The 26,402-nt window shown below is 34.2% G+C and overlaps 1 protein-coding gene across 1 annotated transcript in view; it reads right to left on the bottom strand.

The window, feature by feature from the left end:
* Window positions 1–336: 336 nt before the first annotated feature.
* Window positions 337–26,402, bottom strand: part of CHM (CHM Rab escort protein) — a 53,333-nt gene continuing 27,267 nt past the window's right edge. The window contains exons 9-15 of the mRNA XM_015860408.2: window positions 16,803–16,880; window positions 13,554–13,658; window positions 13,312–13,375; window positions 11,853–11,949; window positions 9,445–9,543; window positions 6,390–6,556; window positions 337–2,428 (exon numbers count right to left, since the gene is read on the bottom strand). Of these exons, the coding sequence (XP_015715894.1) occupies window positions 2,225–2,428; window positions 6,390–6,556; window positions 9,445–9,543; window positions 11,853–11,949; window positions 13,312–13,375; window positions 13,554–13,658; window positions 16,803–16,880 (814 nt within the window). The 3' untranslated portion in view covers window positions 337–2,224. The remainder of the gene's footprint in view (window positions 2,429–6,389; window positions 6,557–9,444; window positions 9,544–11,852; window positions 11,950–13,311; window positions 13,376–13,553; window positions 13,659–16,802; window positions 16,881–26,402) is intronic.

Genomic DNA, 26,402 nt, shown 5'->3' with positions numbered 1-26,402 from the left:
GCATAGGAAAAGCACTTTATGTTTCCATTTACCACAAGAATAAAGCATGAAAATATTTTTAAGCAATCAATGTAGTGTAAAGTCATAACCTATAACTTGCAGATTATTCTGTCTCATCTAAAATCATATTTGTGGGATTACCAAACTTGGCTTCACAAGGATATGAAGTACTAAGATGTTAGTTTTTAAAAACTTGTTATTTTACATAAACATACTGTCAACACACATTAAACTTCAATCATTGTGCAGCTGGCAAGATGATGCTGAAAGTAAAGAACAAAATTATCAGAAAGTTCCTGCTAGCAAATGGTTTGGTTGAAAGAAAACACACAAAAATGCACTTGCAAGCAAACCTTTAATTTTCATCAGACAATTTCCCTGTAAACAGAAAATGAAAAATTCAACTGTGATCCCCACTACCGAAAGACAAACAGGTATGAGGTCCTCCTCTTCTTTTACAGTTTTTGAGATGTTAAATACAATTATCAGATACTCGTGCTTTCCAATACACACAAAGTAATTACAGTTATCAAAGAGTAAGTCTGCTTAGTACTATAATATATAAATGCTCAACCACAAGCACCCAAAGATAACTGCTGTTTAACAATGGTAACAATTCAATGACATTTTTCCAGGGTCTTTGGGATTAGATGCACAACAGTGCCTGTCCAATATGCACAGAAGGTAAGCACTAAAAAACTAGTTCTTGAAATGCAAATCGGACAATGAATTATGAAGCAAGACCAAGTTAACTATATTAGCCATGCTGTAAAAAAATAAATAAATTAACCTTTATGGCATGAAGCCACTTTAAAGGCAGGCACATGCACTTTAAAACTGTACAAAAAATTTGGTTGTGTCAAGTTCAGACAATGCTGAATATTCATCACTCAATGGCATTTTTATATACACTATTTAAGCACTGCTAGAACTATAGATACAGTTCAGGTACAAGCTTAAACTCTGGCTCATCATAATTCACCAATCTCTATATTCAGACACACTGTTAATCTGGTGTACATTTTAAGGTAAGTCTTAAAATAAATGCTAAATTGATTTTTGTAATTTGAATGTCTAATTTCAAGCACTGTTCAGAAGAAGTGCAAGTCTATCCTGGTCATTTACAACAGCTTTCTCATCCTGTAACTCTTCATATAAACTACCGTTACAAATAGCTTAATAAATTTTATTGTATAAATGTTTTATGATTATCATTACAAAACACAGCATGTACAGCTACCACATTAGTTTTAATCCCATTAACTGGGATCAATACGAACCTTTAGAATTAGCAGTTGAGTCTTCTCAGCAGGTTTACCTTCTCAGCAGGAAAACCAGTTCATTGCTAAAATGCTCAGACTTTGTACGTGCAAAAAACTAATAACTGGCTTATCAGAGGTCCAAACACTGCAATAAATCCAGGGAAGGTAACAATAGTTACACTCAGTACATGAGTTTGAATTTTGTTGGGAAGTCTAGCATTAAGTTTAAATTGTGCTACAGAAAATTAAGTGTCTGGTAAAAATGTGTGATTATGCAATCTTCTAAAAGAAAAACATTCTGAATGTAAAACTGTTCCCTGTGAGGAACACCTATTGTACTGCACTTATTTCTAATTCATGGCTCCAGTTTCAAAACAGCTAATTTTTTTTTTCCTACTATGCAAATTAAACATGACATCTTATGAATTCTAAAGCCATTCCAGAACCGTCAATACTATTAAGTTGTTTTCCTAAGAAGCAACCTGAATTACAGATAATGAAGCTTACATTGAACTAGCACAGGCACAATGCCTTTTAGTAGAACTCTGACACTTTATAACAGAAGATGATCCTCTTACTAGTAAAGGAACCTTTCATGATCTTTCAGTTAGTTTTGTCTTCACTGTCCAAAAGACGGAGGAGTCTTTCCAAGATGTAAACCAAAACAAAATTATCCCAACAAATAATGAATTTTATTTTAGCATCTTAAACTCAAAATACTTTGTTTTGTGATTTTTATTTTATTTCAGCTATTAACACCCTTGGGCCAGTAAGAACTATGACTTCATTGAGAAAAGCTATTAATGAAGCTTTTTGAATAAGAAAGATTATTCAAGCTAAGCAAAGTAAGGCAATCACAAATAGCATTACCTTGGTTTTTTTTTCAACCACTTCTTATTTATTTTCCCTTCCTCCCTTTAACTTCTGTCAAGTGCCTCTTCTGCTAAGAGAACAGAGCTAATTCACTCCTCAATATGCTCTTTAACATCAGTACTACCTCTACTACTGCTTTCCTGAAGTGAGGATTCAGGTTTTGTCTCTGGTGAATTATTGAATCCTGTCTCTTCTGATGCAATCTCATCTTCATCATAAATAATATCTTCCGGATTTGGTGGTGCTGGACAAAATTCCTCTGTGGGAAACATTTCCTTGAAAATAGTCTCAGCCTATTAAAGAAAACAAACACAATAAAACAACCTTAGTTTGAAACGTAATATCTTATGGAAGTATTGCACAGAAATAAAAATTACCTGGTCTTTCAGATCAATACTGACTTAATATTTTGGCAGTTTTGTAAACACATTTTGCAGCTGTATTAAAAAAAAAATAATCTTTTCCACTACAGAAATAAAAAACTGGAAGGGATGGGACAGATCTTGTCTCTTTCCAGAGAGAAGGACCCAGCAAAGCCAAGGAAATTGTTAGCAATAGCACAGAAGATCCCCTGTACCCCAGGAGAGGCCCGTGGCAGAGCAGGACGTCCTCTTGCAGCCCATGGTGAGTGATCTTCCTGTCCTTATCTCAATCCATGAGCTTTTTTACCATACTATTTTCTCTCCCTGTCCTTCCGAGGAGGCAGAGTTAAGAGTGGCATGATGCTGCTGAGCACCCTACTGAAGTTATACCACCACAATGCCCATCAAGGTTTTCTTTTCCAACCCCTTGGATTCCACAGCAAATGGAGACAAGTCATACAGACACCAGTTATGTCTAAAGGCAAAAAAACCCTGTCTCTCAATTTTGCCTGTTTAGTAAACTATGCCCTAAAAATAACACACAATGAGAGCTCCCACATGGGCAACAATACATGTAATTTTTATATTGATACTTTTAGCAGATGCTGCACTGAACAAGCTGTTAGTAGGGCCAGATACTGCCAACTGCCAAGGCTGATTACACAACGTGGATTCCTGGACAAGGGGGAATTGTTTTCAGATTGATACAGCATTGAGCATGTACCAAACAACCTTCTGTGATAAACCCAACTGCTCACCAGTAGTGGATTTGTATTGCAAGCGACTGAATGTAAGGGTCCATTATTAAATGCTTAAATGACCCTGTCTACTCCCAGTTCAATTTCATTTTTCATTCTGCTCCCTAAATTCCACTTTTCCACACCCATTCACAACTTCTCTAAAAACATTTATACTAGCATGTGAATAAATATACAAACTCTGTCTAATAAGTCTGGAAGACAAAGGAGAGGAAATGTCCAACAAAAGTCTTACAAAGCTATGTATGAATGTAAGAGAAATATTTCAAGGCTGCACTTGTCCTTGAAACATCAAAACATATTTACATTACTATACATAATAGAGTATTGATGAAAAATGCCATATTTTGCACTAAGCATGCAAAAAACCGAGCATATAAACATTTCCAGTTGCATTTCTGAACAATTTTTAGCCTACAATTAGTTAGAGAACAAAAATGGTCAAACAATTATGAGGTTGAACATGGAAAGAAATTCTCAGTATGCCATGTAGGACATCATGACATTGATTATAATTGAACAATTTAATGGTACAGAGTGCTTTCAGGTCTGACAATTTTTTAAAGTTAACCTTACCCAGCTGAAGTCATGCAGAATAACTAATAACTTGACATATTCTTTATAATAGCATATTGATATTTACTGTAAGTAATTAAGTTAGTAAATAGCTCCTTCATAGTTAAGTGTACCAGAGGTTTAAATGCACATTTGATTACACAGTAAGATGTATGCACATGAAGCACTTGCACAGATATTCCAATTTACAACTGTCAAATTGTTTAAAGTTGAATAAAAGTAAGTTTTATTACTGCTTTACTTCACTCTAACTACCCCCTTGATGTAACACAGGCTAATCAGTACTATTAAAATAACATTACACTAAAACTCTATCACTAATTTAAAATAAAACAATAATTAAGTAGTCTGTGGTCTGAGCTGCAAATGGGTAATCATTATCTGTAAGGTGAGGTAGCACAACATATGTAACATCAATACACTCAAAGAACCTAACAGATAGGAATTAGTAATAATGACAATAACAACAAAAAATAGCAAAGAGAATTGGTTAGATAGCTTGGAAACCCCCAAAACTAACACATACTTTTAAAAAAATATAATTACTAGCTTTCTAATCTATGGATTTGTAACTAATGCATGGTTAGAGATTTCTACTATCTGCTAGGCAAATGAAAGCGATTTGGGAGCATAGGGCACACCAGATTTCATGTCCATCTAAAACATACCTGCACAGTAGATGAGAAGGGTATGTTCTAACTGCCTTACAGGTTCAAGAACCTCTAACTTCTACTCTTTCTGAAAGCCAGAGACTCAGGCTCTTTTTCAGTTTTCTCCTCTGATATGCATTCAGTTAACTTCTATGTGAAATCTGTTGACCATCACTAAGATAAAGGCAAACTACAACAATTATGCTGCTTACAAACAGCTTGATCTACTCATTAGTCAGAAATGGAGCACTTGAGATAAAACAAAGCTGAATGCTAGAAAAGGTGAATACCTGAATTGTAAATAGGCTGTTTAAAAAATATAAAAAACAAGATTTTAAACCACTTTTAACTTGTAGTGATTCAAGTTATCTTGAAAAAAAACCACCTCATTTAAAAAAGGATTCATTTACAGTTTAAAACTGCTACCATAATAATTGTCTTGCATTATTTTTTGTCTTTACAATCCTTTATCCTATGAGGAGACAAATTATTGCCTTGTAAAACAAAATGAAGGGTACTATTAGCCCTTAATTACACTGTTCTGACCCTATAGTTCAGACTATGTCAGACTTTACATTTTAAACTCTTATTTTAAGAGGTTTATGACTTAGTCATAAAAAAAAAATCCTGCAACTAGTTAGAAGATAGCATGTACATTCTCTGAACAGAGCCATTAAAAAAACAGCTTTAAAAATGGGTAGAGCTAGTTAATACTACTAAGATGTAAAAATGTTCTCACAGATCAGGTCTGAAAGCACCCTGACATCATAGTAACTACTGCAGCAGATTTGCCTAAGAATTTATACTTTCCTGGTCAAAACTGCTCTTGAATGCAAGAGCAAAGGAGACGCAATCCCGCAGTGTTCCTTCTGTCGAACGAGTCATAATCTGCACGCTCTTAAGAACTTGTCTTCTTCTGTTCAATAGTAGTTGGGAAGGCATAAAAAGAAGTTCAATGTGGAATACTTAGCAAATTCCTAAGTATGCACCCCTGATGACTTAATGTTCCTGAACGCACAGGAGGCATCTACTTCACAGTTTCGTCACCTGCCTTTTTTTCTATGGAGTTTTCACTTCTAACCTTTCACATTACAAAAAAACCTAGTATTTTGTCTCTATGAGAGTACTGGCCTGTTATTTCTACTACCAGGCAAGTTGCAAGTTTTTCTCAATTCAGGATTTCAGCTAAGTGAAAACAGATACACAGACACACAAATACTAAGAAATAAAATTTAGAACTGTATGTGACTTGGTGCCAAATAGCATCTCAAGGTCATAAGTAGAGTGAGATTCTCTTCAACACTTTCAGAGACACAACTGCACTATAAATTTTTTATACGGTGGCACTAAAGAAAAGGCAAGGTAAGCTGAGACGGATAGCTTAACATAACAGACTAGTAATTATGCTGTTTTCTTGCTCCAGTAGGTTTTGGGTTTGTGGCTAAATCCTATAGGTATTAAACTACTCTGACATTTTTTCCAGGTCGAACTGTAAACAGTATTTTCTGACCTTTCATTTCTGCTGTTTCTCTGCAATTTTCTCCTTTAACCTGACACACAGAAGACTACATGTTTTAGAGAGCTGTACACTGAAATTACAGCTTTAAAGCAAGTAACAATCCTACTAAAAACATCATCTTCAGGTACTGCTGCTTTCTAATTTCTCTATACCTTTTTGGATTAACCATCTGCTACTCCTAATGTCAACACACCAACTGCCCTTTTCTGAAGTTTCTTCCATTCTCAATTCCACTGACATTCACTTTGATTGTCTGTCTGGTTGTAAAGCTTTATTTATATATGTTGTTATTGCTTACTCACCAAAAGGCAGAATAACTCAGAAGAAAAACAAACTGCACTGTACGTCAAATTGAAATTCTGCAATAAAAAAACAATGGTCTTACTAACCTGTTTGACAGCGCAGTCATTTCCTAAAGCTGAGTCTGGGCCAGAACAGACGTAGACATTTGATGGTAAGCCATTGTATGAATTTCTGTCAATTCCTGAAGAATCTCTCATGTTAAAATACACTGCCCAGAGGACTCTCGGTTTTTCTAGTTGTTCATTTTCAGTGTCTGTATTAAAAAATAAAAATAAAAAAAAAATTAGTTTCTCATAGTCAGTATTTACATGTAATAAAAGGAACACATAATCTAGCACATAAGAAGCCAGTTAATTAACACAAAATTACTGCAATATATGGAAAGCATAGATTTGTATTTTAAACTTATTTAATTTCACTTTCCATTGTTTTTAGAGATGCTCTTTCATGATATTTCTGTTTCCCACAGGTATGTAAATCCTACTTATTCTGAACTCAGTATGTCAGAGATGACTGCATTATTGCCTGAATGAATAGTTCCAAGAAGCTTAATCTAAATGTAACCAGTTTATACTTCATGATATCTAGTTTATTCTGGACAAATTCCATGAGCAAATGATGGGCTGAATGATTCCTCCAGCTGAAAGCTGCACTGAATATTCAAAGACATTTTTCATGCATACTTTTTCCTCCTCATTTAATAGTCTATCTTTGTATGGGAACTCTTTCCATTATGGACATTTGTGTGCTTAAAGGTTGGGATTCTTCAAGCCAACCTGAGGAGACTCACCAATGCTCACAGTTTTAAACAAACGACATTTAAATAAAAGTCAGCAAAGAATATTCCTCATATTAACTATAGATAAAGAATTACCTAAAACCAGAAGCACTCTATTTGAGATACGCAACATGCAAAGTCTCTGTATTTTGGAAATACTGCTAAATGAAAATCATTCATTAATTTACATTTACCTACACTTTTGTAGACTTGTACTGTGATACAACACCTGTACACATAATGAATACAAAATGACCATAAGCTGTGTCTTGATTAGTCATCACTTACACTTTCTTGCAGTTACTTTGCATGTTCATATAATACCTCTGCACACTGTCAAAATTATAAAAACCTCTTGGAAGATGAAGGTCACTTTTTAACAGTGCAGAATGCAATGAACACAATCTAGTTTCTAGGCTTAATAGATACTATTTGTTTGGCATATTTGCTGTCCCATTTTTGCTGTTTCAGGTCTTCTAAAATAAATGACGCCTGTAAAAGACCTAGTGAGATTTACTTCTTTCCAAGGAAAAAAAACCCTACTAGATAACAATATTCATAATAGTATTTTAAAACAGCTGAATTAGGAAAAGAATATATATATAAAGCTACACTACTCCTTTAGAATCTTTCTTTTTTTAAAGTATTTGACAGTTATAAAAGCGCTAAACATCTTGAATAATTTGAAATATAAATTAAATTCATCAGCCTGTGAAAATCTGAGTCTTAATACTGGGCAAGATGCTCTTTAATATATTTAAAAGTTCACATTGCTCATAAAAGTAACTTCTTCCTCATTTAGGCAGGAAAATGAATGGAGTCCTCTTCTCCAGGTGACTTTGCCTCTTTGACCTGCCATGGCCCAGTGCTCACTTTATCTGGTGATTCATTTTCAATAACTCCAACAGTATTTGTTCTGACATTTTAATTAAAATACGACCACTACCTCATCCTGATGATAAAAAGGCCCATGTGTCAGTGAAAACTAGCTTTTCAGTGCCTCAGTGCACCTGAGGACCCCATGATCACACAGTTCCTACAGAAGAATTTCAGCCAGGTTCTAAACAATACATCATTTCAAAACTGGATCACTTTAAACATTAAGATTAATGTTATCTCCCCTCTCCCAATGACTAGAAGATGCTAAACTGCAAGCTAATCTTTTCTTCACCGATTGATTCTTCAAAATACATGGCACTGTGTTGAACACTTAAGATATATTTTAAAGGTTAATGGTTTGAAATCAGCAGGCTTTAAATTAACAAACGCAAACATGAAAAGCGCTTGCAGCCCATTTTTTACTTGCAAACTCTAGCTGTAAATAACATATTTCTCTTATATAGGCTCTTGTGCTACAAATCCAGTAAAATATTTAAATCTTTGGGACATCAAAATAAAGCTTGCCTATCCTGTAAGCAAAAAGTAGGTAAGTGGGTTTCATTTAACAGTGTTTCCTACTGTTGTACAATAACAATAAGCTACTTGCTTTTTCGCTATGAGGGGAAAAAAAAAAGCTAAAAAACACAGAAAAGCAAGATGATGAGAAACAGAAACCAACTCTTCACAAAACATTTTTGTGGTTACAGAGATCTGAGAGGAAAAACAAAGTCCATGTACATAAAATAAAGAGTTTGGCTTCCCACCCCTCCCACCCCCCCCACAGTAGGAGAAAATTCTAACTGAACTCATGAAGTTAGGAGTGAAGCTTTACAGAAACTATTACAAGCAAGCAGATTGTGTTTTAAAGTATATCCAAACCTTACTAAGTTGCATATATACAATCAAACACTTCTATGGACAGGGGAGGATTGTTTTCTCATATTAGAACTACAATTTGCTGCAGTTAAGAATGAACAGACTATTTTAAAAGACCGTGTCAGGGTTAGAATATAGCAGCACATTACCTGCTATATAAGCACTTATCAAAAGTACCATTAAAGTCAAGATCATGAGACTAAATTTCAAGTATTTCTGTGAAACCTACTCAAAGCATCTCAGAGGTAAGACTGCTTTGTCAACAGCTACCCCTGGGACTGAGAAACTGTCAAAGTTTGTGAAAGTAGCTGGCAAAATTTCTCAAATGTAGGACTAAGTGCTACACACTGCAAGACTCCTAGACACTTAATGTACAAGGATCATGGATTTAAAGCTACGCTGCAGCTGAAGAACACTAGGAACACTGTATCATGAAATGCAAGAAACATGACATCTGCCTAATCATCATCTCACTCTCAACAGATTCCTTTGCTTTGAAATGCTGTCATCTAAGTAGCAGCTCACCATATATGTTCATTCTGATGATGGATTCAGATATTCAGTAATAGCTATGTTCTATTTTTCATATAATACATAGTTATTTTTACCTTTTTCTGTTTCAGCGTTTATACTGAATAACTTCTGTACAACAGGCTCTAAATCTTCCCTAGCAGTTTTTGTTGATGGACAGGTTAAATGGACTAAATCTGTGAAGGAGAACACAAGTTAATTACAATCGCCAGTATGCAGATATATAAATACCATTCACAATTTTTAAAAAGGCACAGTAGGCTGTTAGAAGTCGCTGCTCTTCATATAAATCACTTCCTTTAGCCCAGATTAGGACTGTATTATGTAAAGTACACTGTATATCTATACCACATAAATTTTCTTAAGAGGCTTATCACTGAAGCTTTGCACAAAACTAAGAAGGAACCAAAGCTGCACAAGTACTAGATATGAGCTCATGTACACATACTTACATACTAGTTTCCATTCCAAAGTAATGTTAACAAACTCCTGAAAAACAATCAAAAACTCCACAAAACACAAATTCCTTATGTCGTCCTCCGACGTACAACATGCGAGTCATATTCATTCAAACTCTTTCTTCTGAGTTCTTGAGCACACCAGGTATCAATGTCCCAACAACTGCCTTTCACCCATGATTCTTATTCACAACCATACTCTCTCATCCACATAAACTGGAGATCAAAGTACCATCAGTACTACAGACTGAGAGAACATTGTTCCATGAATAGGTGACTACTAATATCAGGAAAAGCAGGACTAGGAAAGAACAAATTCATGTTTGCAATTAATGATATCTAGAAACTCAAAGAGCATCCTTGAGCACATTCCATAGGCCCTGACAATCGAGCAGTTCAGCAACTTACTTAACCCACAAAGACCAGTACTTTAATCAACACCCTTCAATAATGGCTAAATTGGGACTAAGTAGGAATTTGGAATTTTACTCTGCCTGCTTAGGCTACTCACAGTAACTTAAATTACTGTGGTACACAGGCAGTGACAATGAAAAGTCTTCTTGTATCGTTAACTAAATGTTTACAACTATAAACACTGTAACACAACCTATTCTTTCTGTTCTTCCAACAAAAGGAAACACCCAGCTCTAAATCACTGAACTTCATGATTTACTTCCTGCAAAATCTTTTTTTTATTACCTTTAAAGTTATGGCTGTGAGTTACAGTCATCAGTATATATTTTGATTATATTTGATTTACTCAGGTATAACTGCATTAGTTACAGCGGTTGCCAACATTTGTCTTCAAGTAATTCTTCCAGCAGGAAGAACGATGAGTTCAGTTCATGATTTCATCATTACAGTCTCAATTTTTAGGGCAAGTGAAGGAGTTTGGTTCCACTCAACTGGCAATACAGATTATGTGCCTGTCATTTATGCAGTGTGATGAAAGAGCAGATGTATTTGTAAACTTATGTGAAATGAGTGCTTGAAAAAGAAATCAGTCAGGTTAAAAGGTATTTACAGATAATTACAGGCAAGTTTGTTTACAAAACAAATATTTCCCATAACTAGAACTGAGCTATTTCTAAAATACAATTCATCTCAATACATAAACTTCATTAAATAATGCAGCATATTTTGTGAAGGAGTTCAAGGAAAAATTAGATCAACGTGTATGCAACCGAACCCACAGCTTTGTGCTTACATGATTTTTTTTCAGAAACAAGGAAATACTTTGAGGAGTTTTTGGCATTTTAATTACAGCACTCAGAGAAATTCTTGACAGGAAAATTATAGAAAACCAGCCGTGTCTAAGTTTAAAAATAATAATAAAAAAATCCTCACATTTTGACTTAAGAGACTGTAGAATCTTGGTTACAGTGGATGAGTAACAACCTCCTAGAGCTCTCCACTAACATATCTGCCATTCTGTTGAATCTTTAGTAGCCTCAATAATCTCACAAAATAAACAAAACATATGATGTGATATTTTGTACACTGCAAAAAAAATACACTGCAATCAGAAACAAAGTTGATACATTGATACTAATTTATAATCGCTGTAAAGCGAACAGAACTGTATCCCATTATTAATAAAACTGCAACTTTCAAGTTCATTTGCAGCATGATTATAAAAGTCAGTGCTTAATTTTGAACTTAATTAGAAACAAAAGCAATATATCTCATTGTCATGAGAACCACAACAGCATTTTAAAGATATCATTATTGTGTATAAATATAAATGAAGACAAAATGAGTGCAACAAGAGTCCTGTATGATGCTTCCTAAGCACTGAATTACTATAAAAAACAGACAGTGGACTATTTTTCTTATCTGCTGATAACTTAGTACAGACCTTTCTCAAATAATGAATTACCCAACCACTAGGTAATAAAGGAAATATTGCCACAACTTTATAGTTAAATTTTAAAATTTAGTTATATTTTCTTAAAATTTTGTTCCAGAGTTGGCAGTCAAAAGAAGAAACACAGTTAAGATTACATACACCACACATATATACCTACATGTGTCCTTCATGCACGTCATAGTTGAGGAACACAGCTCAATGACACAAACTGCTGGTTGTCCTAAAGCCACTGGAGGCACTGTCAAAATAGAAACCTACCAAGCAGAGAGAGAAAACTCTGAATATGAAGCTGATTTGAAATGCAACTTCATCTAGGCTGTATTAACTTATACTAAAATATTACAGACTGCAACTCTACTAACTTCTATCAAGTATTTAATTAAAGAGGTTCGGTATTGCAAGTAAAATACAATATTAAGAAATCACTAGTAACTGTTAGATCTGCCCTGTAGAAGAGCTTAGAACATACACACATACACAAAAAAAAGCTAACCAGGCAGGGGTACACACAATGAATCATGGAAAGTTACTGAAAGATAAACCTATTACAAAATACAGAGTTTTAAAACCTGTACACTTGTACAAAAACAGATTAATTGAGCTTCACAAATATTTACCAAGAAATACAGAATGAATATGTGCACAGGCACAAAAACTGTATCTGCTTTGTCATCTGCTAAAGTTTACCAATCCTATAAATATGCATTTATGCAATGTATTTATAAAAGCTCTAAAGGAGCAGTTACAATTTCTGTATGTATAACCTGTGATCAGAATGTTCCTATTATGAAAATACTTCTGTTAAAGGAGAGTAATACAGAAGATAAAGTAACCAACAGAGTTAGCAAAGGTGAAAAAAAACCTGCAAGTTATTAGACAATTTTAGTTTTCTGACCTATCAATAATTATCTGTGGGATCAACCCTGCAGAGATCATGCATACACAAATTTTCACACAAGTCAATAAGGTCATCTTCAACAGCAAAACAGAAAGAAAACCTCACAGCACAGTCCTTTCCAAAACAATGACAGGAATTCTGTTGGCAAGAGAGCTATTTGATGGGAATGTGAGGAGTACTTCAATGCAAGACTGCTAGTAACAGTGGTTAGGAAGAATACGCTTCTCTGTCATCTATATTCTAAGTCTGTAGATAATATTTAGTATGGAAGCATGCAGAAAAAACAACACAGAGTGATGACGTTAAAAGACCGACAAAGCAGAAAATTGAAGAGATCTGAACAAACGTGAAAGGAATCTGTCTATAAACATAAATGTTATAGAAAAAAAACATTAAATCTTATTCAAGAAACTGTTAATTAACATTGCATGAACCAACAATCATGGAAACACAAGGCAGAACTAAAATTCAGAAGTATTACTAACAGTTTTATCAGTACAAATAGCAGTAGAGACAGCTGACCAAAAACCTCAATTCAAGCAGAAAAAGAGCAACAAAGCCATAGAACTAATGGGAAGTTTGACCTTGGGTTTGTTCTAATGAATCAGTTTGGTTCAGTGGCAGAAAAAGAGCATAAGCCAATTCATAACAGTTAAGCAGTTTAAACATTAATGCATACAGTTCATAAAGAGCTAAGTGAAACAAAATTGATATGTACCTGCTGCTCTGAATCTGTCTTTAGCACAGATTGATCTGTAATGAGCACTGCTCTGGAGAGCTGCCTGTAATTAAATAAAAAAGAAAAATATGTCATTTCAGAAAGATGAAAAAAATACAAGTATATAGAAGGAAGAGAAGAACTATTCACAGAACGAGGTTGTGCTTTTAAGTTTAATTTGCAGATTACTTTATACGTTATTGTTTGAAGATATACACTATGTTTACTGTTTTACTACATACCTGTAACACACATTCACACATACGCTCTCTGAAAGGTAACTATCTTCCACAATAAAATAGTTGGCACTTATTCTTTGTCCAAAATGATCAACAACTGCTTTGCACCTGTTGAAAGAAATTCAAACCAAATTCATAAATTCAAAGTAACAGAAGCATGTATGTTTTAAATAAGTTATACGGAACATCATTTACATCAGTCAAATGAATTTTCTGCATATTTTTATCATGTGAACCCCTAAAAACAATTGATAAAGAAATCCTACACTATTTGTTCTACATATTATATACCAATTTTTATGTACGTGTTACAATATCAATAACTTTGTGACCTTATAAGGAAAACAGACTTAAATCAACAACACCGCACTGACTGTGCATGAAAATAACATATATTTCAAACCTTTTATTTCATGGAAAAGTCATACACTGAATGATTTTGTGGGTGTTACCATTGTGGTGCTATTTTCCCCACATTGCATATTATTCCCCTTTCAGTAAACATCATGACACACATGTTCTGCCTTACAAATAAACACTGTAACTCCTGTGAACAAGACCATCTATACAACTAGAGAAGATGAGAATCAAACCTAGATAAGCAACAGCAGTCAGTTGTCAGTAGCTTTAGCAAGTTTAGGATTTCACCATTGCTTTTTCTAGCCAGAAATGAAAAATGAAGAAGGGTGTAGGCAATACTTACATAAAAATGTAAGAAGTTAATAACAAGGAAGCACACTTTTATAATGCTTACTTCTGGTATCTGTTTCACAGGAATCTGAATGTTACATATATGCCTATATTCCAACGTAACAGAAAACTTGCGAAGCAGTAATTAAAAAATCAAATGGTGTAAATACTGCTTAACTTCAAACATGCAGCACTTTTCATAGTTTCATGCACATTCCGCTCAACACGTGTTTGCATTTCACTTGCAACTTTAAGAAGTTTTTTCTTAATGTTAACCTGATTTCTTTCACAAGCCCTCATTTGAATATTGCAAATAAACAAGGAAATCAAGCTGCTACAGTTCTTACCTAATTATAACCTTTCTTATTGTTTACGAAACAATTTCCCCTGCCACCCCCCTAAATGTAATCGAAGGAAAAAGGTTGATTAAATGTCATGTTATATCACTCAAAGCCAGCAAAAGCAGCTACATGCTTTTTATTTTCCTGCTAAGTGTTGTTTCCTCTCCTTTGTTCAGGAACAGCTATCAGGCCGTGTGTTTGATAAGATTTTGAACAGAAAAGAGACAGTGCTTTTCATATCAGTCTCCACTTTACTTCAAAGGATGATGCTGAGAAAATTTCTTTCAAGTACTGCATCCAAATATGGAAGACACTTATGCACTGACATTATCAGGTCTCTGTCATCTGATATGTGTTGGGACAATGAATCATACAGAACTCTCCATTGACCTTCTTTCAATGTGTCTAGATAAAAGGATGAAAATTAGAATCCATCTCCTTGCAGTGCCACGAGTTATAAATGTACTTTATAGGGCTCATTATCCAAACTAATGGACTAAGGGCGACATCCTTGAAATGGACTTACCAGCACTGACAAAGCCGGTATGCAGTATTTCAAGACAGATATGTAAATTACTGTGTGTTTGCTATGTCTTTTTATTACAGATGTATAAATTTCCATTTCTCATATCTCTTCCACTTTTGAGACATAATTAAATAACTGGAAACATATTTTAAAAGGAATACTAATAACAGACATTTATTTGATCAATACAACACAAGTAACCTAAAATACTCGAAAGTTCATCGGACAAAGCCAAATAAGTGAACTATAATAAAAACAAAGAAAATAATAAAAAAAGAAAATAATCAATAATCATCATGAATACATTCAATTTGCTTTAATCTCAAACTAAGCAACATGGTGGGTATTTTCTTATTTTCTAAGAACGCATTAGTTTTCCATCAAAAGTGCAGGAAGTCTTGCATGTATTCTAGGATACTGGGCATAATCTGACAGGATACAATAAAAAAGAAAACCACATGTGAATCAGTGAAACTTTAAAACAAGTCCATCTAAAAGTTTGCGCTTTCATGCTGTCTCCTCTTACTTTCAAAAAGGGCTACAATAACATGCTAAAAATAACTGGGGATGTTGGGACGATAATCGACTGCTCTCTATATATACAATTAGGGATAGTAAAATACAGTAGAAATGCAGTTCTACTAGATACTGAACTACTTGTTTGTTTTCTCAGCTGGACAGAATGTTAGCCATGTCTGGAGAAGAGTTGGAATGAACTTTGCCAATACTTCGGCTTAGATTAAAATACTAAATGGCAATAAGAAGTTTGAGATGAAAGTCAAGGCTTGATCTATAAATTCTCCTTACATGTACACTGAAAATAAATAAAAAACTAAAACCTTAATAAAATTAGTAAGTCTACAAAAAACGTTTATAAATTAGCCATAAACGCTACACAATTTGTCCATGTGTATTTTGATTAATTTATTTGTAATTAAGACAAACCACTAACATTCCTACATACTTTCTAGCTTGCTTTTTCTACTGAATGTTTTCAAGTTTCCAGTTACAGCTGAAAAATGAACAGAATCTTAGGAGAGTCAAAGCCTGCAGGTAGACTAATGACTGCTAGAACGCATGTTACACACCATGGTAACCTACAGAGGTGTTAAACAAAAAAAACACTATGGAAAAAACTATGGGTTGATTTTTCTTACCTCAACTTTAAGCCTGCCTACAGGCCTGATACTGTAAAAAAATTTATCCTAGAATAAGAGGGCAGCATAGTTTATGACAACAATCTACCTAAAAACTCATTAAAGTCTTTTCTCTTGGAGTGACATGCATTATCAGCAGAGATTAATCTGATGAGTCTTTAGGTGAGCTCCATTTTTAAAAACGCAATAACAGAGGGCTTTGTTGTCATCTGATGAAAATCAATTAGAGTAGGTAAGGCCACAAGGAAAACTAACATTACTCATCACCAGCCCCTGGCAGCTGAAATGATTTGTCTTCCAAGCTTGGGTGATCAGGAGCTGTAGTAATATCACAGGGAAATTAATTTAGTTTCTATATTCTAGACCCACTTTCCTTGTTCTGGAGGACCTATACACAAATTACTTTTAATCAAGGTTGATGTGTTATTAATATCAAGGAGGATCTTTGAAGAATCCTTTTTTTTTTTTTTTTAAATTGACCAAACATTTTTCATCCGTATTTTGTATATAAACAGAAGGTTACTTATACTATCCTTACCGTCCTGATTCTTTGTCCACTACAAGGCACTGCACGGAATGGCGAAGACAATAGATACCACCAAATACAGCACACATCCTAGAAACACACAAAATAAAGGTTACTCCTATCACATCTAACTGTAAGCAACATGAACAAGGCCAAGTACTGTGCACACTGTCACATTAAAACACTTGAAATCACAAGTCAGTTTCTGAATCAGACAATCAAAACTTAATCAAAATAAGGCATATCTTTCATGTTGCTTTACAAAACGTTTGTTCACTTTGTATTTTTTTAAATTGCATTTACCATAGTCTATATTGTTACACTAAACAGTGTAGGCATTTTACTGGCTACAAGTAGCTTAAATTTTGAGGATAACAGAAGAGGGCACTTAAAATCTCAAGAGTGTTCTCTTACAGTCATTCCTCCGACTTCTGTGTATGCTAAGATCTAGCTGCTATGTATAGAATAATAAGGAAAAAAAAAATGTTCTAACCAGAAAAAGGAACCAGGTTCACAAGTCACTATTTTTAAAGCTATAGTAACTAAGCTGCTGCAGTTTTCCACTTAGCAACAGATCCCAATCACACAAGAAAAAGAAAATTACACTATCTAAACATTAAGCCAGAACTACAACTTATCTGTTTTTATATTGTAAGGAATCTGACAGTTAAGTATTACGATCTATTTGATTTAAAGTGTTAGGAAATTACTTTTGAACGCGCTTATACCAACTTTTACAGGATATAGATTTCATTAGAGATTCCGTAATAACTATCTGGTCAGGGTTCTGTTCTTGGCTTTGACACAGTGGGATACATACAGTTAAGAAAGACACTGCTGCAGTAGGGGTCAACAACTCAGATTCAGTCCTCAACAGGTACATTTTAACACTCATTGGAAGAGGTAACCTGCAACTACACCTTGCATGCATTCCTGCTTAGAAACATGCTGCTCTGAGACCCATGCCTTCTATCTTCATCTGTGTTTCACTGTGGACTACTTATAACTAGGCACAGAGACTAATCTGCTAAGACAAATCACACTCGGATTCTCCACTTCTTTTAAAAAAAGTCAACGAACCATCTCCTTTGTTCCATACCCAAAGAATTAGTATGACAGCACCTGAATGAAATGTAGGCTTTCATGTGAAGCGAGCCCACTGCTAGGTTTCATCACTAGCCAGGATGCCTCACTGCCACTCACCAAAGGTCTTTACCAGATGAATTTGCACTGTGCACAAGATCCAAAATTGCTCCCCCATAAAGCAGTAGAAGTTCAGGTGGTCTGGTGATTAACATGATCTCGGGTTTATCTTCCCCCACCCTAACTTCCTAAATCTTCCAGGCTAAACCCCTGGGGATTAGTTTTCAAATGATATGATGAGACACAAGATAATTAACAAAAACTACCAAAAAGAAAAAAATAAATCATATATTATTTTTTTTTTAAAAATTATTAAAAAAAAAACAGGAAGAGTATTTTCTTTAAATTAATGTGCAGTAAAAAAAAGTAAATAAGTTACAAATAAACATAATTCATCCAGCCTTGGGAAAAGGATTTTCTTAATTCTCAGTTTGGTAACCAATTTTCAGACCTATTGTTGAGTTCTAAGAACCGCTGAGTTCTAACTTACAAGCGTACAAAGTATTACTGAAACTTTACAGTAAGTATGCAGAAATAACACTCATTATTCAACTAATGCTTGTCATGTTCTAATTTGCTGATGAACTTCAATTATTCCACAGGTGTGAAACTAAAAACAAGTTTTAATATGAACATATTCCCAAGTGAAATTGACATTTATTCTCCTTTTTTAAAAATGTGCCTTATTTAATAAAAGATACCAACTGACAAGTACAAGAAAATCCATTTCTCCAAAACTGTTTTCCATGTCTTCCCTATCATACCACTGTATGCACTGTTTGTTTGTAAAAGCAGCTCACAGAAAACAGTCTGTCAGGAGACAGCAGTCTGCACAGAAATTAAAGATAAAAGCTGTAACTCATCCATATTCCTTCGTCAATTCCATGACCATGCAATGAGGCACTGCAAAAAAATAGGGATGCAGAGAAGATTGTGTTCCTCACACTGATATTATGTCTTGAAAGATATATTTTATTACATACTAAAGATATTTTACAGTACGGAAGAACTTTCATTGACATTTCACCCTGACACCAAACATAAGAACAAATCCAACCCAGTAATGTCACACGTGTAACTTCAATGGATGATAAACTTGGAAGGAAAGAAAAGCTTGATGTTGCGAGCCTGGCTTCCAAAAATGGAAAACATACTGCTACTGGAAAGCCATGTTAGAGAGTTCAAGGACAGTTAATACCATGATACCTTTTAAACAGTATGAATAATGCAGCACAGCAATTGGCTGAAGTGTGTTAACAGCACACATCTCTTCCGAACTGTACTCTAACAAATGGTCTATGGAAATGCAAACAATATTTCTTACTTGCTTCTTGCCAAATCTGAAGATCCAGTACCCTAGAAACACCACTTCTGTCCACAAAAATTCATCACATTGAATCCTGCTCTTATTTATCTGGATGTTGTTGAACATGACACAAAATAACATCCACTGAGGAATTATTACAGAGCCTTGAGACGCTGGCTTATTGTCCATATTGCTGCAGAGAATGACTTCTAAACCTGTAATCCTGATAAAACCTGTATCAGGATCTTTCAAACCAGCTCTGATAAATTTATTTCATATGGTATAACAAAAAATTTGTACTGTTTCCTAACTAGAACTAAGATTACCTAGTTCAATACTGTAGCGACTATACTTTTCCTCTCACTTCAACTACAGTAAAGATTGGTGGTTGTTTGTTTGTTTATAATATAAATAAATACACTTTATTTTTACTAGCAAGCTTTGAAAGAACTTTGCTGCTTGGCTGCACAAAAATGTGCATTACTTATTTTCAAGAACAGACTGCTATCCAGCAGAGGAGGGCATGACCTGTTTTCACAGTAGGCCAGCGGAAAGTGTTTTTTAAATGAAAATAGGAATGAATTTTGACTGTATTGTATTAAACAACCATGAAGAGCCAAAATACGTATTAAAACAGCTCCGCCTGAAAAACTACATATTGAGAAAGAACCTTCCAAAATTATTTAGATTTGAAGCTGAAATATTAACTAAGTGTCATCCCAACGACCTATGGCAAAAGAAAAATCACTGTGCTGACATTACTTTCATACAATAGGCTATTCAAGAAGATCTGAATCCACTTCAAGCACAAGGAAACTCTTTGTTATCATTAACCCTAAATGACAGGCATTTAAACTGATATTACTCTAATTAACTACTGCCTACAACAATATTTTAAGTTTTGCTGAAGGATAACAAGAACACTGTACTCTACTTCAACTTTGCCCCAGGGACATCAAATCATATCACAACTATATTAACAGTTTTGAAACATTTTGGCTGTCTAGCCCTCCCTCATACGCAGCCTTTAAATGCCATTTCAGTTCCTATCAAGGCAAGAATCAGTAGCTGTAATTGTTAATACAGCTGTGAAGCAATTGTACTTATTAAAAGCTGATTTCTGACAACGCATTCATGATGATTTATGAGTTTGTATATAATTGGATTATTCTATTAATTTTTCTGATTATTGTTTCAGCTAATACACTGAAGGTCACTTACAAAATAAATCTTCATTACATTTCTCAGAAAGTAACTGCCTCCAACTAGATGTTTTCTTTAATTAAACACTAATGTAACATGAGAGGAAAATAGGCTTCAGGGTTGCTGCATCTGTTGCAACATGAGGAGTTTACCACTTTGATGTAATGCTCTGAGATATTAATTGAACAAAAATAGAGATGTCAGATGGAGAGATGTTCTATTTTCAACACTGAGATATCAAAAACACCCTGAACTTGCAGACCACCCCTAATTTGAAACTACATAAAAGAAGTGGAAAACTGTATCACAAAGTATAGTTTCACTCGTATGAAAAAGTTTTTACTTCTACCATATATTTTGTCTTCCTTTTTATAAACTGTGTGGAGGGATTAATTAGGAAATATTTTTCTTGACAGCTGTACAGCTCTCTGCAACAACTATTTTCTTAAAGATGAATACTGTATGAACAGCACAGAAAGTTTTGGAGGAAGATCAAAGAAAAACATGCCAAGGCCTGAATTAATGCATTGTTTTCTTTCAATTTATTTTTCCCCCACACAGACCAACCAGTATCCCTGTTCTTATGTTAAACTGTCTGTTTCTTAAAGGTCTCTAGGACTTACTTAAGCAATTCCTTCAATATTGCTTTATGTTCTAAATACATCAAAAAGTAGAATACAGACAAATGAATTAACTATAGTGGCTACTGTTAAAAGAAGTAATTTCTTTCAAAACAGAATATATGAAAGACAAATTGCATTATGTGCAGCGATCACCTTGGTGAAGAAAATAAAAGTAAAAACCAGCACCAAAGAAATACTTAATACTGCCACCTAGAACTGCTGTGGCATTTTTAGTTAATGATAATCAGTGACAACAAATACCAGAAAATGAAACAAATTCTGACTTTTTCCTGGAGACTGTTCAGCATTCCTGTTAAGTTTAAAACATGTCCTGAATGAATTTATAGTTACCCTAGTTAACAAATCCAATTAACAAAAGCATCAAAAAGTTTTCTGCAGGAACCAGAATTCTTATGCCTGTACTTATATAGCATGGGAGCTTCTTTTACCAGATCTTGGCTTCTTTCCTAGTACTGCAAGAAAGAAATTCTGGAACTCCAATCTGGCAGAGCTATATGAGAGCTGCTATAATGGCAGAGCTCCCAGTTGGAAATAATAGTGAGGGACCTCTGTAAAGTGAGGACCTCTGTACCCTTCATTTTCACCGAACTCTTCTCATGGAGAACTAAGAAATAGCTGTTCTTGATTGCATGGGTATAAGGACGTTACATAGAGAAATACTTATTCCTATTTATGCCTTTAAATAGTTTAGATTTCAGCCCTTCTTAAATACCATATTTAGAAAGAATTTTTACAGAAAAGTTTACCGAACCTTATACAATAATGTACATAAAATAATTACAAGAAAAATCTCAGTTAGAGTGAAAATGATATGTCAATTACAAAGAATTAAGACAATTTACTGGGGTAAAAATATAAACCCCCAAAAAAGTCTATGGGACCAGTTCTAATATGAGCAGTTACAGAACGATAAAGTGGCTCAAGATTTTGAAAGGTCAAAAACCATAATGTTCCAAGTGTTCTTTCTTAAAATAACAATGTTTTTACTCAAAATAGTATGTCCAATGTATTTAATTGATACTTGTGCACTTCATTTTGCAAAATTATTTCAGAACAGGCTTCAGAGGAAAAGGTACTATGAAATTAACTTATATTTCAGTTGTGTACTCCTGACTGAGTTTTAGGCAAAGCTCCAAAATAAAGTATAAGACATTTTAGCCATATCACAGATGTACTAGTATCACCATACAGCTGTTAATTACCAGAATCTAACAAAAAAAGTTGCTTAATACTGGCTTAGTAAATAGGAGAATTATGTGAGTATTTTCTCAGGATGTTGCATTGAACACTACTTAGAACTAAGTACAAATTAATAAACAGATGTTATACTCAAACAGATTATTTTTATGTCAGTAAGGTAAGGATCCACCAGACAATATATTAAACTACATAATTAATAAGTATCCTACTAATTAAGTCCAAAACCATGTGTAGATTGTAAGTCATTACCACAAAGCAGGACAAAAAAACCCACAGAACTGTTCAGTGGTTTCTCTACTTCTGTGATAGTAATTAACTACCAACACACCTGAAGTGTGATCTCTATGGAAGGTGAAAGTAGGAGACCTGTCTGGCCTTAACCTCTATAGATCTTGCAAAAGAAGAAGCCATTCCTCAAACAAAGTCCTTTATCTGCAATTAAACAAGTTCTGCCCTCAAAGAGGGGGTTCAGAGATTCAGACTGTAGGGCACAGATGCTAAAAAGAGCAACTGTAGAAACCAGTCACTGAGCATTAAGTCATCTACAAAATGCATCTATGTTCTCTTGGCTTCCAAAAAAACACCTTCCAAATTCAAGTTACCTTAACCAAAGATATTCATGGACTATCTTACAAATTTAGTAATGTTTTGGAGACAAGTTTTCTCTGCTGTCTACTTTAATCAAAATGGTCTCTGCTAAACTATATTACATCTATCTATCTATCTATCTATCTATCTATCTATCTATCTATCTATCTATCTATACACACTATATTCACATCTCACATTGGTTGTTTCCATGTCTGCTCATAATACTGTAACATATCAATATGTCTGAACCTTTTAACATAAGGTAAATTGTGCTTACCCACGTAAACTGAGAGTAAAAGACAATTTTTAACTGAATTTTTTTTCTTTTTCACATCTAGCTAGGGCTCTAAAACGTATGTATTTTGTCAACACTGTTATGATTCAGAGCATTCCATATTAGCTGGAGGCCCTTAGGAAGCACAAACTTTTGAAGATGACTACACTTGTGGTAAGTAAAACATTAAGTATAAGAAAAGCTCTCATATTTGTAAATAATTTTTAACCAAATGTCTCACTGAGATAATAGATAAATTCTAGAACTTCAATGTATTCTAAAAACTTTCATATAATGCATTAGAATGCATTCCGCAACAAAGGTTATTTCCAAATTAAAAGTCTTTTCCTGTCAAATCCTGAGAAATAATGTGGGCAAGGACACAAAAGCATTCCATAGCTTTATTAACGACAATGCTCACTGATCTGTGAATAACCCGAAAAAAATGAAGATTATTGAGTTACTTTACCAATCTATCCATCCATCACTAGAGAACAGGTTTCAGCTTGATGGATTATCACACTTCCATGATGTTTATCCCAAGAAAGAGTTTCTCCTTAGGGGGAAAAATAAACAACTGATCCTACAAAGTCATGCTAAATACTTGCCCATTTGGCATTCATCTATGAACACACTGAAAAGAAGTATTTCAAGTTCGTCTTTAAAAGCCAAACTGCATCAGGAATTTTATTATTTCACTGAACTGCAAGTAAAAATGAAGTAATTACAAAGAAAGCAGCACAGCAGCTTCTCTTCGTAGTTCTCACTTTGATTAAGAGCAAGCAATAATGGCAAGTGGTCAGTAATTCTAAAGTAAATTTTCTGGTCTGAAGGGAATTCTCTTAAGTGATAGTGGATATATAAATATGAACATGATTTATTTTGAAATTTAGAACTTATCTCTCAGATACAGCCTATGCTTTAAAATCAGCTGTGATTCTTTCCTATTAGCACAGAACTGCAGATTTCATGAGTCAAATTTGTCATGCAACTGTCAGGAGGAAATAACAACACTGGTTAAATTTAGCAATAACGCAAATCTTTTAATACAGACAAGTTATGCATATTGCTTACATTAAAGACTTGATACTCATTTACAGGTGTTATTATGAATTTTTTAATATATCAATTTTAAATGCATATTACATTTAGGTTTCCCAAGATCTGGCTTTAATTTTACATTACCAAAAGCTTCCTAAAGATCTTAGCATGTACATAATTTGAAATATTAAATACCTAAGACAATATTAGAAGCTTCAATATTTGTTGCAGATAATGGCTGAGATGTAGGGGTAAAAACTGATTATTCATTTTAGAAATGCATAGAAGAACTTTGCAAATAATAGCATAATCCATCGTATCTCAGCGTAGACTCAATCTATTGTAAATTAAGGGATTAAAAGGGACAAACGACCTTCATCAAATCTTTATCACAAAATTATAATTGTCACCGGCTCTGACACAAAATGACTAACTTAAGACTAGAATCTCTAACAACTACTTGGGGAAAAAAAAGTGATATTGCCCACAACATGAATACACAATGTAAAAGTTCAGAGCCTTTCTATAGGAAATGCAAGACATTAATTGATTACCCATACAAATCAGTGGATCATTAGTTCCCATGGCAAAGCAGCAGAAGACCACCTATTACCAGGACCACATTTGTCAATTCTAGGATGACTATTAACAAAAAATAATAGCAGGGTGTGTCATCCTTCTAAATCTTTCATATGGAAACAGATGATTTACAAACAGTCTCTAATTCTCTCTAAAATTTTAACTGGGGAAAAAAAACACACCTCTAATTAGAAAGGCCAGTTTCCGTTTGGATGCTCATATTTGCACGCAACCAGAAAAAAAAAATCTGAAAACAAACTGAAGAGAAACTCAAAGACTTGATCAGAATTCAGACTGTTCACAAAGCAAGCATGCGGAAAAATTACAGAAGCGAGGTCACAACTCAAAATAAATAGCCCAGTATCTGGCAGTTACTTCAGACTGATTTATATTTAATCTAAATATCTTACTTGTCCCTCAGCTACAAAGGGAAAATCAGAAGTTGACCAATTAAGATTTAATCCTTCAATAGGAAATGTTTGGGGGGCATTTCCTAGTCACTTCCAGAAGTATATGAAAAACAAGAGAATCACTCCATGCAATACAAATGCTGCATTAGTGAGGCCTTTGAGCTTACAACAATGCCCAACCATCATCTTTCTTCAGAGATATATTAAAGTTGTAATAGAATTTCAACAAACACGTTAACACAGCAAACAACAACACATACAAATTCCTGCAGCTGCTTTGCATATATTCCAGTGAAGTTTTAGTGTCGTATGCTATCTATAGCACATCTAAAGGCTTGGTATGATTTTCCTCAAATTGTAGGTTATTTTTTCATTAATTTATTTTCACCAAGCATAACATATTCTACTTCGTTAGAAAAGAAGGAAGATAATGGTTTCATACCGACAAGTTTGAACCAAAGGCAGTTTGTAATCAAGCTAGCAAAGTTTTGCTTCTTGTCAGCCTGGAATAGTATGAGGCCTCCAACGACCTTACTTATACCACAGATTCAATTTATAGAGACAGAAATCTCACATCTGCACCTCGTCACATGTGGAGGTTCATTACAGTGATATAAAAGTTTAATTTTCTCTCCTAAACCATACCTGTTTAAACCAATAAAGAACTAACATCGCTTTTACTCACTCAAATGTCATCAGTAGTTATGAAATGTTGTACTGTTTATGCAGAATTCATTTGGAATGCAGGGATGTGACTTACAAATGTCTTTGACTCATTCACATAAATATGCATGCATGCCATTTATAACAGTAGCCTTGATGAGAACACACAGTGTAACTGGCTGCGAGAAACGCTTAAGAGGTTTACATTAAAACAGAATATAGAACAGCGGTTAGAAATCACAGAACAGGTGACACCTTACTCTGATAACCTGGTGATAAAAACTGTAGGGTATGATGTATTGGTTGTGGCATTACTACTTTACAACACAGTTTGAATAGCATTCCTCCAATACTTCTCAGTTTTAAAAAGATAAAATACCCCAGGCAGACTAAATATATTAATTGGAATTTATAAAAATAATAAAAAAATAATTTTAAAAATGGTGCCTGCGTTCTAAGTTGTTCACTTAAAAAAAAAAAGCCATTCCAAACTTCCTAATTTTTTACCTAAATGGTTTACATAATCTTTATACAAAGCTTTTAAAAACGTGATTTCTT

The sequence above is a fragment of the Coturnix japonica genome, chromosome 4 (assembly GCF_001577835.2).
Source record: "Coturnix japonica isolate 7356 chromosome 4, Coturnix japonica 2.1, whole genome shotgun sequence".
In the NCBI taxonomy this organism is placed as follows: domain Eukaryota; kingdom Metazoa; phylum Chordata; class Aves; order Galliformes; family Phasianidae; genus Coturnix; species Coturnix japonica.
This window is presented reverse-complemented; position numbering and strand designations above follow the sequence as displayed.